The sequence below is a fragment of the Nyctereutes procyonoides genome, unplaced genomic scaffold (assembly GCF_905146905.1).
Source record: "Nyctereutes procyonoides isolate TBG_1078 unplaced genomic scaffold, NYPRO_anot_genome, whole genome shotgun sequence".
NCBI classification, from domain to species: domain Eukaryota; kingdom Metazoa; phylum Chordata; class Mammalia; order Carnivora; family Canidae; genus Nyctereutes; species Nyctereutes procyonoides.
Window position 1 is genome coordinate 26,159,142 of NW_026575122.1, and position 16,313 is coordinate 26,175,454.

The 16,313-nt window shown below is 35.0% G+C and overlaps 1 protein-coding gene across 4 annotated transcripts in view; it reads right to left on the bottom strand.

Annotated features, from left to right (window-relative positions):
- Positions 1-4,213: 4,213 nt before the first annotated feature.
- The window catches only part of TMPO (thymopoietin), a 28,361-nt gene continuing 16,261 nt past the window's right edge, over positions 4,214-16,313 (bottom strand). The window contains exons 5-9 of one of the 4 annotated variants that reach the window (XM_055336477.1): positions 9,317-9,436; positions 9,122-9,217; positions 8,578-8,688; positions 7,449-7,537; positions 4,214-6,419 (exon numbers count right to left, since the gene is read on the bottom strand). In XM_055336477.1, the coding sequence (XP_055192452.1) occupies positions 6,134-6,419; positions 7,449-7,537; positions 8,578-8,688; positions 9,122-9,217; positions 9,317-9,436 (702 nt within the window). In that variant the 3' untranslated portion in view covers positions 4,214-6,133. The remainder of the gene's footprint in view (positions 6,420-7,448; positions 7,538-8,577; positions 8,689-9,121; positions 9,218-9,316; positions 9,437-16,313) is intronic. The other 3 variants (XM_055336478.1, XM_055336479.1, XM_055336476.1) reach the window with 3 other exon arrangements.

Here is a 16,313-nt window from a genome sequence, read left to right on the forward strand (position 1 = left end):
TTCCTGTTGAGGCTCTATTATTACTGAAAAGGGAGACTGATGTCAGACAATCCCAGGACCCTGGAATCAAGACTTGGGCTGAAGGCAGACATGTATCCAACTGAGCACCCAGGCACTCCTGAGAAGGGAATTTATTTTTTAAAAAGATTTTTATTTATTTATTTATTAATAAAAGACACAGAGAGGGATCCCTGGGTGGTGCAGCGGTTTAGCGCCTGCCTTTGGCCCAGGGCGCGATCCTGGAGACCCAGGATCGAATCCCACGTCAGGCTCCCGGTGCATGGAGCCTGCTTCTCCCTCTGCCTGTGTCTCTGCCTATCTCTCTATCTGTGTGACTGTCATAAATAAAAATAAATAAATGAAAGAAAGAAAGAAAGAAAGAAAGAAAGAAAGAAAGAAAGAAAGAAAGAAAGAAAGAGAAAGACACAGACAGAGAGAGGCAGACAGGCAGAGGGAGAAGCAGGCTCCATGCAGGGAGCCCGACATGGGACTCGATCCCGGGTCTCCAGAATCACACCCTGGGCCAAAGGTGGCACCAATCTGCTGAGCCACCCAGGCTGCCCCTGAGAAGGGAATTTAAACATGTTTACCACAATGACAGAATGAAAAAGAAGTGAGGGATCCCTGGGTGGCGCAGTGGTTTGGCGCCTGCCTTTGGCCCAGGACGCGATCCTGGAGACCCGGGATCGAATCCCACGTCGGGCTCCCGGTGCATGGAGCCTGCTTCTCCCTCTGCCTGTGTCTCTGCCTCTCTCTCTCTCTCTCACTGTGTGCGTATCATAAATAAAGAAAAATTAAAAAAAAAAAAAAAAAAAAAAAAAAGAAAAAGAAGTGAGATGTCAAAGACAATGCATTTCAAAAAACAGTATAAAGATGGAAAACATTAATAGAAAATCCTCAACCAAAAGAGATAAGAATATGCAATGTGAAAAAGATAGTCTTTTCAACAAATGCTGCTGGGAAAACTGGGCAGCTAGCTACATACAAAATAATAAAACTGAACCATTTTCTTACACTGTACACAAAATAAACTCAAAATGCATTAGGAACTAAATGTATGTGAGACCTCAAACCATAAATATCCTAGAAGAGAGCATAGGCAAAAATTTCTGACATCAGCCATAGCAACATTTTTCCTAGATATGTTTCCTGAGGCAGGAGAAACAAAAGCAAAAAGAAACTGTTGGAAGTCTACTTAAAAAAAACAAAAAACCTTCTGCACAGTAAAGAAAATAATCAACAAAACTAAAAGACAACTTACTGAATGGGTGAAGATATTTACAAATGATATGTCCAATAAAGGGTTAGTATCCAAAATATATAAAGGACTTACGCAACTAACCACCACCACCACCACCAAAAAAAAAAAAAAAAAAAATTCCAAAGCAGTATAGAGATTCTCCCAAAAATTAAAAATAGAACTACACTATGATCCAGTAATTCCATTACTGGGTATTTACCCAAAGAATAAGAAAACACTAATTTGAAAGCATATATGCACCCCTACGCATATTGCATTGGGTATATGTATACACCACATCTTTATCTGTTCATCTATGGACAGACACTTGGATTGCTTCCGTAATTTGACTATTGTAAGGAATGCTGAATTATTGTTATAGTAAAGAGTTAAATCTTGCTATTTGCAAAAAATATGGATGGATCTAGAGTATAATGCTAAAGGAAGTAAGTAAATGAAAGAAAAGTACCACATGGGGGTGCGTGGGTGGCTCAGTCAATTAGATGTCTGACTCTTGATCTCAGCTCAGGCTCTGGTCTTGATCTCATGGTTGTGAGTTTGAGACCAATATTAAGGCTCCATGCTGGGTGTGGAGCCTATTAAAAACAAAAAGAAAAAAAAAAAGAAAAAAGACAAATCCATAGGACTTCATTCGTATGTGGAATTTAAGGGGAAAAAAAACCCAGAAGTGAACAAAGAAAAAACAAACAGAAAAACAGAATCAACTATAGAGAACAAACTGATGGTTCCCAGAGGGGAGGTAGGTAAGGGATGGGTGAAATACATGAAGGGGATGAAGAGAGTACCTTTGTTTTGTATTTTAAGATTTTTATTTATTTGACAGAGGGAGCGCACAAGTAGGGGGAGTGGCAGGTAGGAGGGAGATGCAGGTTCCCCGCTGAGCAGAGTCCAATTCTGCTGGATCCCGGGACCCTGGAGAGCACGATCTGAGCAGAAGGCAGATGCTTAACTCATTGAGAAACCCAGGTGCCACAAAAGCACACTTAGCTTAATGAACACTGAGTAATGTGTAGAATTGTTGAATCACTATATTGTATACCTGAAATTAATAGAATACTGTATGTTACTACACTGGAATTTAAAAAAAAATAGAAAATGAGGCTTAGAAAAAAATAGGGAATGTAAATTTAATATAAAACAGAAAATAACATTTAGGGATGCCTGGGTGGCTCAGTGGTTGAGTGTCTGCCTTTGCCTTGGCATGATGCCGGGGTCCTGGGATCGAGTCCCGCATTGGGCTTCCTACATGAAGCCTGCTTCTCCCTCTGCCTATGTCTCTGCCTCTCTTTCATGAATAAATAAAATCCAAACAAAAAACCCACAAAAAACATCAATTAAAAAAATAACGTATTTAAGTAAATTAATCATTTTAAATTTAAGAAAAAAATGATAGTACTTATGCAATTAAAAGTTAGTATATAATTCATGATAGGATAGGTAATACTGATCAATGTATTTTAATGTACTATGATTATGATGCCAAACTAAAAATAGCTTTCAGTAAAATCTGGACTTTGAAAAGAGATCCCATTATTTATGAAAGAATGGCCTTTCGTATAAATAATATTACACCCTAATTACGTGATAAGTTGCTATAGCAGCAATCATATTACAATAAATGTATCAAAGTGGGACACCTGGGTGGCTCAGTGGTTGGGCACCCGCCTTCGGCTCAGGTCTCAGGTCGTGATCCCAGGATCGAGTCCCTACATCGGGCTCCCTGCTTCTCTCTCTGCCTGTGTCTCCGCCTCTCTCTGTTTGTGTCTTTCATGAATAAATAAATAAATCTTAAAAAAATAAATGTATCAAAGTAACACACATTAAATTTATATAATGTATTATGTCAAATTATATATATATATAAAAGAAACTTAAATGGCGACAGAGAAAGATGAAAACCAGAAGCGAATTTTAAGTTTGGAACTTAGAGGCACCAAAATTGTAGAAGGAGCAAGGCTGAATAAGAAAATGGGTACAGAGTATATATGTGGGGTTAGTCTTTCATGTCCCTTCTGCTGTATCGTATGTAAAGAGACCCATCATTTCCCAGCTGTGCAAACTTCAACAAGTCTCTTAACCCCTCTGAGCATTAATTTCCTTTTTGTAATGAGACATTAAGAAAATACTTTCTTGGGACGCCTGGGTGGCTCAGTGGTTGAGCATCTCCCTTCAGCTCAGGGCATGATCCTGGGATCTGGGATTGAGTCCCACATTGGGCTCCTTGCAGGAAGCCTGCTTCTCCCTCTGCCTGTGTCTCTGCCTCTCTTTCTCTCTCTGTGTCTCTCACAAATAAATAAAATCTTAAAAAAAAAAAAAAAAAAAGAAAATACTCTCTTCACAGGATTATCACAAGGATTAAGTCAGTCAATACATGCCAAGCACATAAAACAATAGATATCTAGCACAGGGTAAGCATGCAATAAGCATGGTAATAAGCATTTGATGCTATGTGCTTTCTAATTAATTATAGGATATATATTACTTTAAGAACCACAAATTTAAATAAACTCACCTTTGGGAGACGCATGAATGATGGACAGAGAAAAACACTTCCATCTTATGAACACAGCTCCATTATTAATATACCTTGGCAACATCTTCGCTTAATCTCAAAGCAAGACCAACAATGAGTATCAGAGAGAAGTACTAAGACAGTAAAACTGGGGGGAAAAAAGGAAAGGGAGACTGAAAAAAGTATATTATATTGTACTCTATTATTTTACTGTAGAGTGGGAGAGGTACCTTTGAAAGCTTCCCTCTATCATTGTGAGTATAATGGCTATCCACCACTTATCCGTGAACAAATGAGGAGCTGATTATGAAATGATTAGAAGCAAAATATAAAAGACTGAAATGAGAAAATTCAACAATCTATAAAACTCACATAAGAAACATTATCAGGTATCTTAATAGTTTGTACTATATGAAAAGCATTTATTACAATGACAAAACTAGAGGTTAATTATTTTTTATTATTGAATTATATTGTAAAGTCTACATCTACAATTTAATCAGGAAGAAATGCTTTGCATTTACATCAAGGACACATTTATTCTAGTGGAATAAAACAGACACAGACAAAAGACCAAGTATACATTAAAAGAAAAAAAAAACAAACTACATGTTTTACCTGGTCCTTCTTTTACTATTTTGGACCATACCTTTCTATTAGAAAATTGATCTTACATACATATAAGTTCGATTTATCTTCCCATATTTTTAAACATCAAATGCAGCTTCTCACAATTTCTAATAAAAAAGGGAAGCAAAGTTTAGAAACAAGGAAAAAGTAGACTGCTATTACTGTACTGCAGAAAAGATGAGTAAAACGTGTTCCCTCTGTGGCTCATTTCAAAGAAACACTTTTACTCAGAGAGGCAAGCATTTCTGATGTAGGAGTAAGTTCCCCATTCCCCCCATGGGACCAGACCTACAAATTTCTCATCAGTTGCAAAGTTAAGTGAAAAATGTCTACAAAATAATTCAAAGCCAAACACCAGAATATAGCTAATGAAATAAAAATTGTGTGGTTGGTCTAAATATACATATTAAGCTTTTGCTTTAAAAGTATCTTTTTATTTCAGATGATATTTAAAATAACTTATACTTTTAGTGTGCTTTATGGTCAATCACTGTAAAGTTGAAATTCAAATGAGTAAGTTTAAATTTTTGTTTTACTTGATTCTACTGAAATTTCAATTACCTACTACTTTACTTAACCAAGTTATAGATGAGGTAAGTTTTAACTAAAAAATAAATCAACCACAAAGATAAGTTAACCATTTCAAGAGTATATAAAAATCATAATGCCCACTTCATATTCAGAGATTATAAATTTATGTATTAACTACTTTGTATCTAAGAAAAGTTTACTATGTAATTTTAAGTAAACATTTTTTGGACTTTTAAATCAAATTCTGTTGAAAAATATAGGGGAAAAAATAGCAAATTTTGTTTTTGGTAACAAGACAATGTAATAATGAATCCAAATGGAACCTCAGACCAGTATTTAAAGTTTCTAACTTCTAAACAGACACACACATATATCTAAAAAATATTTTGGTAGCAAACTGGATTAACAGAATAAATGTTTTGTTGTAAATAAAAAGTACAAGTTTCCAATTACAGCCTTATAGCTAGCTAAACAGTTTTTAAAAACATGTACAGCTAGCTAACAATTCTCTAAAACGTGTATGTTGCACTAAAGATCCCTGCTAAAATATCAACAGCATTTAAATGGGTCTTACTGAAGTAGGACATTCATGATGCTAGAAATCTTTTAAAAAGTGAGTACAATAGGACTACAATAATATTACTATTAATAAAAGTTACAGAAGAGATTATTGCTGTATGTTCCCCCATAAACACATCAAACCTGTGGCAGTTGCAAAATGTACAACCCAAGTTACTTGTTTTCTTACCAATTTCATGTTTCACGTATCTCTAAAGTTTTTATACAGCAGAGAATAATACTTAAAATCTTTTCTGTAAGAATTCAAAGTATTTAAATGTGTAGCTTCACATTATACTACCATATTTTGCCCTTCTTGTTTCCCAAATACACAAAAACAATATACATTTTTCTCAAAAGTGAAATAAGATGTCCACATTAAAAAAATAAAGCCTACAAAAATGTTCCAGAGCTAAAAAAGATTATTCATATGGCACGAAGTGATCTCCTACTCGTCCAAAGTCCAAAACATTTAAATGAAGTCCATTTATATATCCTGTTTGCTTTTCAATGAAATCTATATTTATTGAGGTGAAATCACATTAATTTTAGTTCTCAAGTCAACAAGTGTACACAAATTTTCTTAATACAGTTATTAGAAAAAATAGGAGACCAAATTGAGTGTGCCAAAGAGATATCATTCAGATGGATTTACCAGAGTCATTAGAAAGAAAACTACTGAACGGATTTCCTTGGTTGGTTTCCATAGCTTGATAGACCAAAAACAAAAAAATGGCCACAACAACAAACAGCAAAATTTTTATCCACATGGGAATGGAGCGTCCCTTTTTTGTCTTTTCTGACTTGACATCTGCCAAGGGAACATACTTAGGAATATATTTAGTTGAAAAAGATTCTTCCATCCTGAAATCACTGAGTTCTAATGGCCGGCCTGCAGCCCCTTTGATTGGTCTGCGGCAACTAGCACTGTTGGGAGTGAAAGCAGGAAGAAAAAAAATAAATTTAGATAAAAGTCATGATTTCAATATAAAATATAAAATGTTATTACCACTCCTAATTTCAAACACATTCTTTGAAATAATAATAGAAAACTGTCACATGTAAATAATGAGGTCAGTCAGCCTATTTAAAATCTCTATACATTTTTCATTTAAAATGTTGGATGCTGGGATCCCTGGGGGGCACAGCGGTTTAGCGCCTGCCTTTGGCCTAGGGGGCGATCCTGGAGACCCGGGATCGAATCCCACGTCGGGCTCCCGGTGCATGGAGCCTGCTTCTCCCTCTGCCTATGTCTCTGCCTCTCTCTCTCTCTGTGTGTGACTATCATAAATAAATAAATAAATAAATAAATAAATAAATAAATAAATAAATAAATAAATAAATAAATAAATAGTTGGATGCTCATTCTATTAGAAAATAAGACTCAGAACACTAATAGTCACTAAACTTGTCTTCTTTTCAGAGCCAGGATATTTAGGAGATAAGAGAAAAAAAAATAAATTTGTGCTTCTTTCAGTCAGGAAACAATTCAGGTGTTATCTAAACAGTCTTTTCAATTAGTAAAGGGAAACCTTAAGGGAAAAAAATTATTTCCTTCTATGTTTCCGTTTAGAGAAAAGAATTAGAAAGAAGGCAAATTATTTTACTTCAGCTTATTACAGTTAACTTTGAAACTGACTCAACTTTCAAGAACATGAACTGGTGACTTAGAATTAAACTACTCTCAAAAGAACAGTTTAATTCTGAGAACACAGGTACAATAACTGTGTGAAGAATTAAAAACTAAAATTCCCATATTATATGCCAACCACACTTTAGTTAAAAATTAAAAAATTAAAATTCCTATATATGCATTTTAAATAATCATGTTGTACATCCTAAATATATACAATTTTTTATGTCAATTACACCTCAATAAAGGCGGGAATAAATAAGTAAATATATAAAAACGCCCTAGTAGAATACACTAATACTTGTTTTAATGTATCTGAATACCTAATTCCTGTTGGTGTAGATGCTTCAAAGGGAAACATTTCCTTAAGAATATCCCTTTCTATTCTTCTTTCCTCTGTTTTTTCTCCCACCTAATAAGAAACAAACAACAAGTTAACCTTTAGTGTAAATGTGCAATTAAAACACAATCAAAAAAAGAAGTTTGAGAACAGAATGCTTTCAAGTCTGCCCCAGCTTTTACCACTGCCCTTTCTAAATTCATCACCACCCAAGTATTCATATACTTCCGAAGCTCCCTTCAATTTTTTTCAATGTTAATGTGGTAATGGTGGCCTGGGAACTGCCACACATTCAAGCAAGTTAAAAAAACAAAACAAAACTCCACAAAACCCCCCAAAACTAAAATTCAGTACAGCTAATATGGCAGCATTAGGTTCCCCCACTGGATTTTCCCATGCTTTTCATTAATATTAAAAATACACGGTTTCTTCTTCTGTTAAGAAATTTCTAATAAAATAAATAATGAAATATGGAAGATATCAAATTAACATGGATCTTTAACAAATTTTAGTATATCTTTTAACTACCGAGTCAATTCAATCTTTTTAACTTAAAAAAAAAAAACCATAAAATGATTTTTTAAATAAAATAATCTGATGGTTTTTGCTGTTTACCGTTACGCTCAGATCAAAACAACCTTTGGTGAAAATTCATTAAAATTATAATGCATCATGCAGTTAGTACTTTAAAGCTTAATTATACAGGAGCTAATCAATTCAAGCATCATACAAAGTCACATTAAAGTCTCATTATTTGACCTTTTAGTAAAAGATAGTATAGCCTCCCCAACAGCCCAGTAATGCTTTCAACCCACATCAATAACAAAGAGAACATATTAGAAGCAGCACACCAATAAATACTCCCTTGAAAAGTAGAACTTAAGAGACACAGGAGCAAGCAGATAGTATTAGCATATCATACTATATTAGTTACTTTCGATTGTCACTAATAAAGTATGTCTTTAAAATAACATACGCATATATATACACACACACAAACACACCCCACCCAGTTAAGAAAGCTCTGCTCCCTCCCACTGCAAAAAACACATATAAAATATTTCCTCTTTAAAAGATCAATGATAGCATCGATCTAAATTTTATGCATTTACTTCAGCTCTTGTCAATGGTTTCTTTGGTGTTCTTCTGGGTATGTCTGAGAATTCAGTGATTGGCAGAATAGGAGCTGCATGCTTGAAATTTCCAGTCACCCTATTGACAACCTGCCAAGATTCAAATTATTCAGACTCAGAATTATCCACACAAAACAGACATGTAAAAAGAAAAAAAGATACTCTATTTCTGTAATATCTGAAAACTTTCCCGTAATAAAAATTTAGGCAAAAGAACCTAGAAATGAACATATTCAGTGCTTCTCATATGAAGCCTTACCATTCTTTAAATATTTTAGCAAGAAAGTATCCTTACAATACTTAGAAGTAGGATTCTTGGAACAAATTTATATATATAAATTAGCCATACTGAATTAGAGGTTAGAATTTTAGAATTTAGCGAAATTCTAAAATTCAGAACTAGATGGGGAAATTAGTTTAAAAACACAAGTTTGAGATTTGCCAAAATTTACCACCTCCCCAATTCTAATTAAAGGGTAATTTACAAAGAATACCACTTGTATAGTTTATGAAACATATTTACTAAGGTTTCGTTGCTTGAAGCCATTATAGTTTCAGCTATGGGAGTACTCTCTGAAATTATTGCACCATCTATACGAAAATGTTGTGAAGTTTCCACCTGTTAGTTTGAAAACAAAACAAAAACAATAAATATAAAATAATCACTAAAACCCTACCAATCTGAAAACCCAATTCTAAGCAATAAGCCTTGCATCACCCTTTTCCTTGGAGTTCTTCTCGACCCTCTTGTGGATTCCCTAGTTAATGCCTGCAGAGGTCCGCCTTTTGAAGATCCACTTGTCCATTCAGTCTCAGTTACTCCAGCTTGAGAATAGCTCTATTCAAGCATCGACACATTAAAAAGTCATATTCTAACATCAAACACCTTAATAATGGCCATATTAGCTAGCACACTGAGAGGTCATGAAAAATCTCCCAATGCCAGCATTTGCAAACTGCTATGTCCTCAAATTATTTCTAAATGTACTGACTGAGCTAGTAAGTAGGCATTGGAAAAACACTTATAGTAAAATACACTAAAGGAGCTCACAAATCGTAATAAAAGCAAGAATAAAAGCACATAATTTATCACCAGCTCCTTCTGTGACTTGCTGTTTGCTATTTGGCTCTTGTATCACATACAACTGCACCTCTTTTCTGTCTAAACAAAAAGGCTGATCATGACTTTTATAAGAAAGTCATTTATTATAACAAGTCAGTTTCCCTTAAAAACAGTTTCCCTTAAAATTTTATAAATGTTAGCACAAGTTAAGCATTATTCTTTCCAAGTAGTTAAGATTATTGAAACAGGTTCAGTTTAAATTTTAATCTATACACAGCTATCTGAACTTAAAACTTCCCAGTTATCAAACTTTTCTTAGAAACAGATATTAATATTGAGCAACAAAAACCTAGCGGTTACCTCTTTCACAAACAGCAAGCCTATAACTTCAATGCCAAACCTAAGTGCTTTATCCACTCCTTACTACAGAAAGGTAGCAATAGTGATGGGTCATTGTTCTCTTCCAGTCCCAAATTCCTGACTCCTTGAAAGGCCAACTGATTTTTCCTCATTTAAAAAATAATTTAGGGACAGCCCTGGTGGCTCAGCAGTTTAGTGACACCGGGGATTGAGTCCCATGTCAGGCTCCCTGCATGGAGCCTGCTTCTCCCTCTGCCTGTGTCTCTGCCTCTCTCTCTGTGTGCCTCTCATGAATAAATAAATAAAAATCTTTTAAAAAATAAAAAATAATTTACGAGTCCTCACGTATTAGTTTGAAAACCACTAGACTAGTACTTCTCAAACTGTAATATGCATATCAACCACCTGCAGCTTTTGTTAAAATGCAAATTCTGATTCAATAGCTCTGGGGTAGGGCCTGAGATTCTGCATTCCAAGTAGCAAGTTATTATTATTTTTAAAGATTTTATTTACTCATGAGAGACACAGAGAGAGAAGCAGAGACACAGGCAGAGGGAGAAGCAGGCTCCAAGCAGGGAGCCCAACGCGGGACTTGATCCCGGGACTCCAAGATCACATCCTGGGCCAAAGGCAGGCGCTAAACCGCTGAGCCACCCAGGAATCCCCAGCCAAGTAGCAAGTTATTAAACTCTGAAAACACTACTACCAGATAAAGTAACCATAGAATATCCATCAATGGTTAGTATTATACTAGAATGTGCTTATATTGTTACTTCTGCTTTCAAACTAATACTTTATCTAAATAACTGGTATTTTCATTTCCAAGTAAGTTCTTATTATTTTTAAAGACAGATTTATTTTACTTTCATCCTGGGACAAGAGTGCTTATCCAGTGAGTATGCTTACTTCACTGAAAACATTACCACCAAAACCCCGCAAGGCACAAATTTATTTAGTCTCATATCTAAATTTGTATTTATCTATATTTGGGATTAACATTGTAAGAGTTTCTCTGACTCACAATTGGAAACTCTGGGGTCCTTCTCCTGCTGTCAAATAGGAAATATTTGCTGAATGCAAACTTAAGATTAGTCAAAAGACAAATCTGTTAAGTTACCCACAAATATGATAAATGTTCATTAAACAATCAAATCCCCAAATCCCTGATTATTTGAATAGAAAGGAAGAATAGTTTTAATATGAGGTTCTTAATCCTGGCAGCACAGTATTAACTAGGGAGCTTCTGAGAAATATCAAATGCCTGCAACCCTACATTAGTCCAATCAAGTCAGAATCTCTTCCAGAAGTGTCTTGGGCATAGTTAATTTTTTTTTTTTTTTTACAACTTCTGAGGGGATTCTAATGTGCAGCCAGTGTTGAAAACATCTGGTTTAAGATACTGTAACTGGCTTGTGATGCATCTCAAAGTCAAGTATTTTCCTAAAACTACTTTCAATTGTTTCCTCTTTAATAGTAAATTGCTCAATGCCAATAAAATTAATTAGAAGCAATATTTTAAAAATATTCTGGTTTGATAGTCCTATTTGGTACTATCAGTGCATACTAAGTATTTTGTTTTTTTTTTTTTAAAGATTTTATGGATTTATTTAACCCAGAGATAGAAAGAGTCAGAGAGCATAAGAGAGGGGAATGGCAGAGGAGAAGGAGAAGCAGGCTGCATACAGAATAGCAGGGAGGACCGAAGGGCGGGGCTGGATCTTAGGACCCTGGGGATCATGATCTGGGCCAAAGGCAGACATTCAACCAACTGAGCCACCCAGGCGCCTCTATACTAAGGGTTTAAAAACTCTTCAAATAATTAAAAACTACTTCCTTCTCTCTTTTTCAATATTATATTTATTTATTTGAGAAAGAGACACAAAGGGGGGGAAAGCAGAGGAAGAAGGAGAAGCAGACTCCCCGCTGGGATCATCTCTTGAGCTGCAGTCAACCAAACAACTTAGCCACCCACAGGCCCCTAAAAACTGCATTTCTTGAAAGGGCTAATAAAACTGATAAAACACAAAGACCAGATATTTTAGCTTTGTCCAAGAAGGTGGGGATGAGGGGAGACATTGCTTTTCCTTAAAATTGGTTATCTACCAAATTCCAGGATTTTCCATTTGTTGTATTTTGGACTAATCTCTTCATCAAAAATTTTACCAAACCCACTGAAACTATTATGGTTAATAAAAAAGTAACATGTTTACATTTCTGTTATCTTTGATCTTAAAGTCAAGTTCCATTTAAAGATTCTTTTATTTTCTTCTATGGAAGGGAACACAAGAAACATATTGGCTGCCTGTGGGGGAATAGCTGGGAAGGGGCAGAAAGAAACTTTTCACTATAAATCATTTATACTTCCTTTTACCCAGGTTTATTAAATTCTTTGGGTGAGGACTGTCAACTAATTTTACTAGTTCTTTCACTATTATTATCTTAAAAAAAAAAAAGATTTTATTTATTTATTCATGAGAGACGGGGGGGGGGGGGGGGCAGAGACACAGGCAGAGGGAGAAGCAGGCTCCATGGGAGCCTGACATGGGACTCGATCCTGGGTCTTCAGGATCCCACCCTGGGCCAAAGGTGGCACTAAACCGCTGAGCCACCAGGGCTGCCCTCACTATTATTATATAATTCAGAATTAATAACCTTCATAGAAAACTAGTTGACAACTCTTCACACACCAGAAAAGATATTCTGAAGATTTTTTTCTACCAGAATCCACTGCAAACAAGGGAAAATTATTGATTGAAAAGAAATTCATTGATTGCTATGTACTCTGGTGCCAAAATACTAGTAACAGTGTCATCTATTTTCAGCAAGATGTTCTATAGCAACTCCTTAAATTTATCAGGAATACAAGAGGAGAAAGAAACAAAAACCTCACATTGCCTTTCAAGAAGCTACCAGGCAAAAAGTTATTTGGAAGACAGCAGGCAGTTGAGGCACAAAAGAATGCAGAAGCTGGGCTATTAAAGGAGGCTATAGGTCTGTCAGTAAAAACAAGCTCTAAACAAAAGATTTACACAAAACTAAGTTTATAAAAAAGAGATAGTATAATTAATTAAAAACCACGTTACCCTGAAGAACTACCAATTTAGTAAGCTGGTTAACTCATATCAATCTTTTTTTAAAACAGCGTCCTATTCCTCCATTAGAGAAAGGTATTCTCATACATTGCTGGTGGGAATGCAAAATGCATCAACTCTTATGCAGGAGATTTGATAACCAAAACTACCCAGTAATTATGCTTCTAGATTTCCCCAAGATAAATTGGCTAAAATAAGAAATGATACATGTAAAAGGCTGTTCAATTCATTTTTGCATTATCTAAGCAGTATAACTGAAAATAATCTAAGTACCCACCACCAAAAGGAAAGTGGCTGAATAAAAAAACACAGTACATCCATAAAATGCAATGACAGGCAGTGGTACAGAGCAATCCGGAAGACGGCTATATTGTATCCTGATAGAGAGTGATACCCAGGTTACATGTTTAGGTTAACAGAAAGATAGAAATGTGCTAAATTCATTGCCTTTTATGTAAGGAGGGGAGCAAAAATAACTATTAATCTATGTATTTACTTAATGTTTTCAAAAGGAAAATGTTAACCAAAACTTAATAAAAAGTTACCTATAAATGGAAGGAAAAAAGATAAAAGCCAGATTCTAACTCCATCTTATTTCGCCTAAATAAAACTATATGTCCTCCATAATTAAAAAATAGATATGAAAGAAAAAAAATTCATTCAAGTCACTTTAAGCACAGTATTCTGATTTTAGACCCACAAAACAAAAAACCACACTGCAAAAACCCTCCAAAACCGCTGTTTAGCAGCCTTATGATCAGTAGTACTATATTATTTAGAAACATCTATGTAGTGATAACTACGTTAAGTCACATAATTTTAAGAACCAAGATGCTCAGGACAAGAGATCTAGGTAGAACAGCCAGAAGGTAGATAGCTTGCATTCGTCCATAAATTTGATGAATTTGTGCTTGGTTTTCTTTTTAAAAGGTACTAGTAAAAAGGCCTAGAAGTAATGACAACCCAGCAGAAATGCACAACCTAGCACCCAGACTGTAGGTAGTCTCCAAATAATATTTTCATTGAAAAGGATTAGGGTTCTTTGGGAAAATGGCCAATTTGGTAAAAGGCAGGCAAAATACATGAGCCTGAGACATCTTACTGTGGCAGAAAACAAGAAACTATCAAAAAACAAACAGGGCCAATAAAACGACACAGGAACCAACTCAGTAATTTCCAATGGCTAAAGATGGCACAATTTGAAAATGATGAATGTAACTGATCATGAATGAAATATATAAAAACCTTACTAGTTAAAAAATATTTTATTGATCATCTTTCAAAGTGACTAGGGCACTTTAATTTGAAAGCTGGCAAATTATGCTGGCTGTCCTGTGTGAATTTTATCTGAAGATAATATGCAGATAATGAGGGAAAAGTTCTTTATAAAAGAATTCCACTTACAGACATAATGGAATGAGAGAATGAGAAAAATCTCTACCTTACAACCTCAAAATAGTAGATCCAGGCAATAATCATAAATGGCTGTCAAAACTGTTAAAGGGTGACATGGAACTTTAAAATGGATGGATCATGCTTTCAACATCTGAACCTATTACTAATTTAGCATCATTTGCCTCCTGAAGTGGTAAAATATAAAGGGCAGAACACCATTTATGAAATATTCGTGTCAAAGAAACTGAACATCAATCTAACCAATCCTCCACATCTATGCTGTTCAATATGGTAACTTCTAGCCATGGCTATTGAAAAAACATTCCCGTCATCATAGAAAGGTCTACTCTACAGCTCTATACTGCTCTACTACAGGTCTTACTCCAGGCTACAGAAAATACAGAGTAAGAGATTGAATGACACTTGAAGAAGCAATCTGCCAAATCAAGAATGTGGGAAATTCTGGAGAGAACTGACCTGGTTTCTTCACTGAATTCACGGAGGGGAATATTACAGTGGAGATGGATACAGGCTTATGAGATAAAAACAAAACAAACAAAAAAACCACCTAAACAGTATATGCGGCTTGCTTGGATCCTGATTTGAGTAATTTAATCATGAGAGTATTTCTGAAACTGGAGAAATTTGAACAGAGTAGATATGAAAGAATTATTAATTTTATTAGGTATGATAATAGCATTGTTATGTATGTTTACATGAAATAGTTTCTATCTTTTAGAGATATATACTGAAATACTGACATTCTAACAGGTGAAATGTCAGAGACTCGCTTTAATATATTCCAGGAAAAAGCAAAGTAACAAAACCAAAAGGAATTTAAAAAGCTGGAGTACAGAGGAAGATGAAACAAAACTAGTAAAATGTTTAAAACTTGTGAAGCTCTGTGACTAGAGGGTCATTAAACTCTTCCCTCTGATTTTAATGTTCTAAATTTTGTATGAGGCCATCGTCATCTCCTAAATCTACTATTTATCCTGTCTCTCAGTTTATATTCCCCAACTCAAACCATCTTTAATACCATCCTTCATCCTGCCTTTTAACCTATTATCTGAGCAGTCGAGCATTCCTGATGGCTCCATACCATTCCGCTTTTATATGAACTAAAATTCTCCATGCTTGTCTATTTCATTGTCCTTCACTGGATTTTCCTAGTTTCTCTTGCTCTGTTATTTTCTTATTCTTCAGCATGACCTTGTAGTTCTTCCCTAGTAATACTAGATAAAAGGGCAATAATATTTTTATTCCAGTATTTGGTTCTATATTAAACACAATATTTCACTGAGTGCTCTATACATTCTCCATAATCACCAAGCTTATCTCTAACAAATAATTCTGAAATTCAACTTATCAAGTCTATCAAACCAAGACAGACATGGCTTAAGAAATCAAGAACTTCCTCTGAGGATGTGTGACTTTCGAATGACAGAAGATAAATAACCAACTGACACAAGACAAAGAAAAGATAAATAACCAACTAGACAAAGTGATAAGGAAAATGACTCCAGGGATAGCTATCTTGTAAAGGTCAGCCAAATCAATGCTAGATTAGTCAATAATTTGTTCTCTGTAAATTATGCTTTTTAGTTCTATTTCCTACATTTTCCTTTTGAAAAACTGTATCCTGCCTCCACAATGAGACAGATAAATTTTCACCTCAAAAAGGGGAAGAAAAGTGGGGAACAGATTAGCTTCAGAGTCAAGGAAAAAGCCACAGGAGACAAGCAGAAGTAAAAGCAAAGTTACGAATCTAGACAAAGATTAAATATAAAATCCTTTCCCCTTCC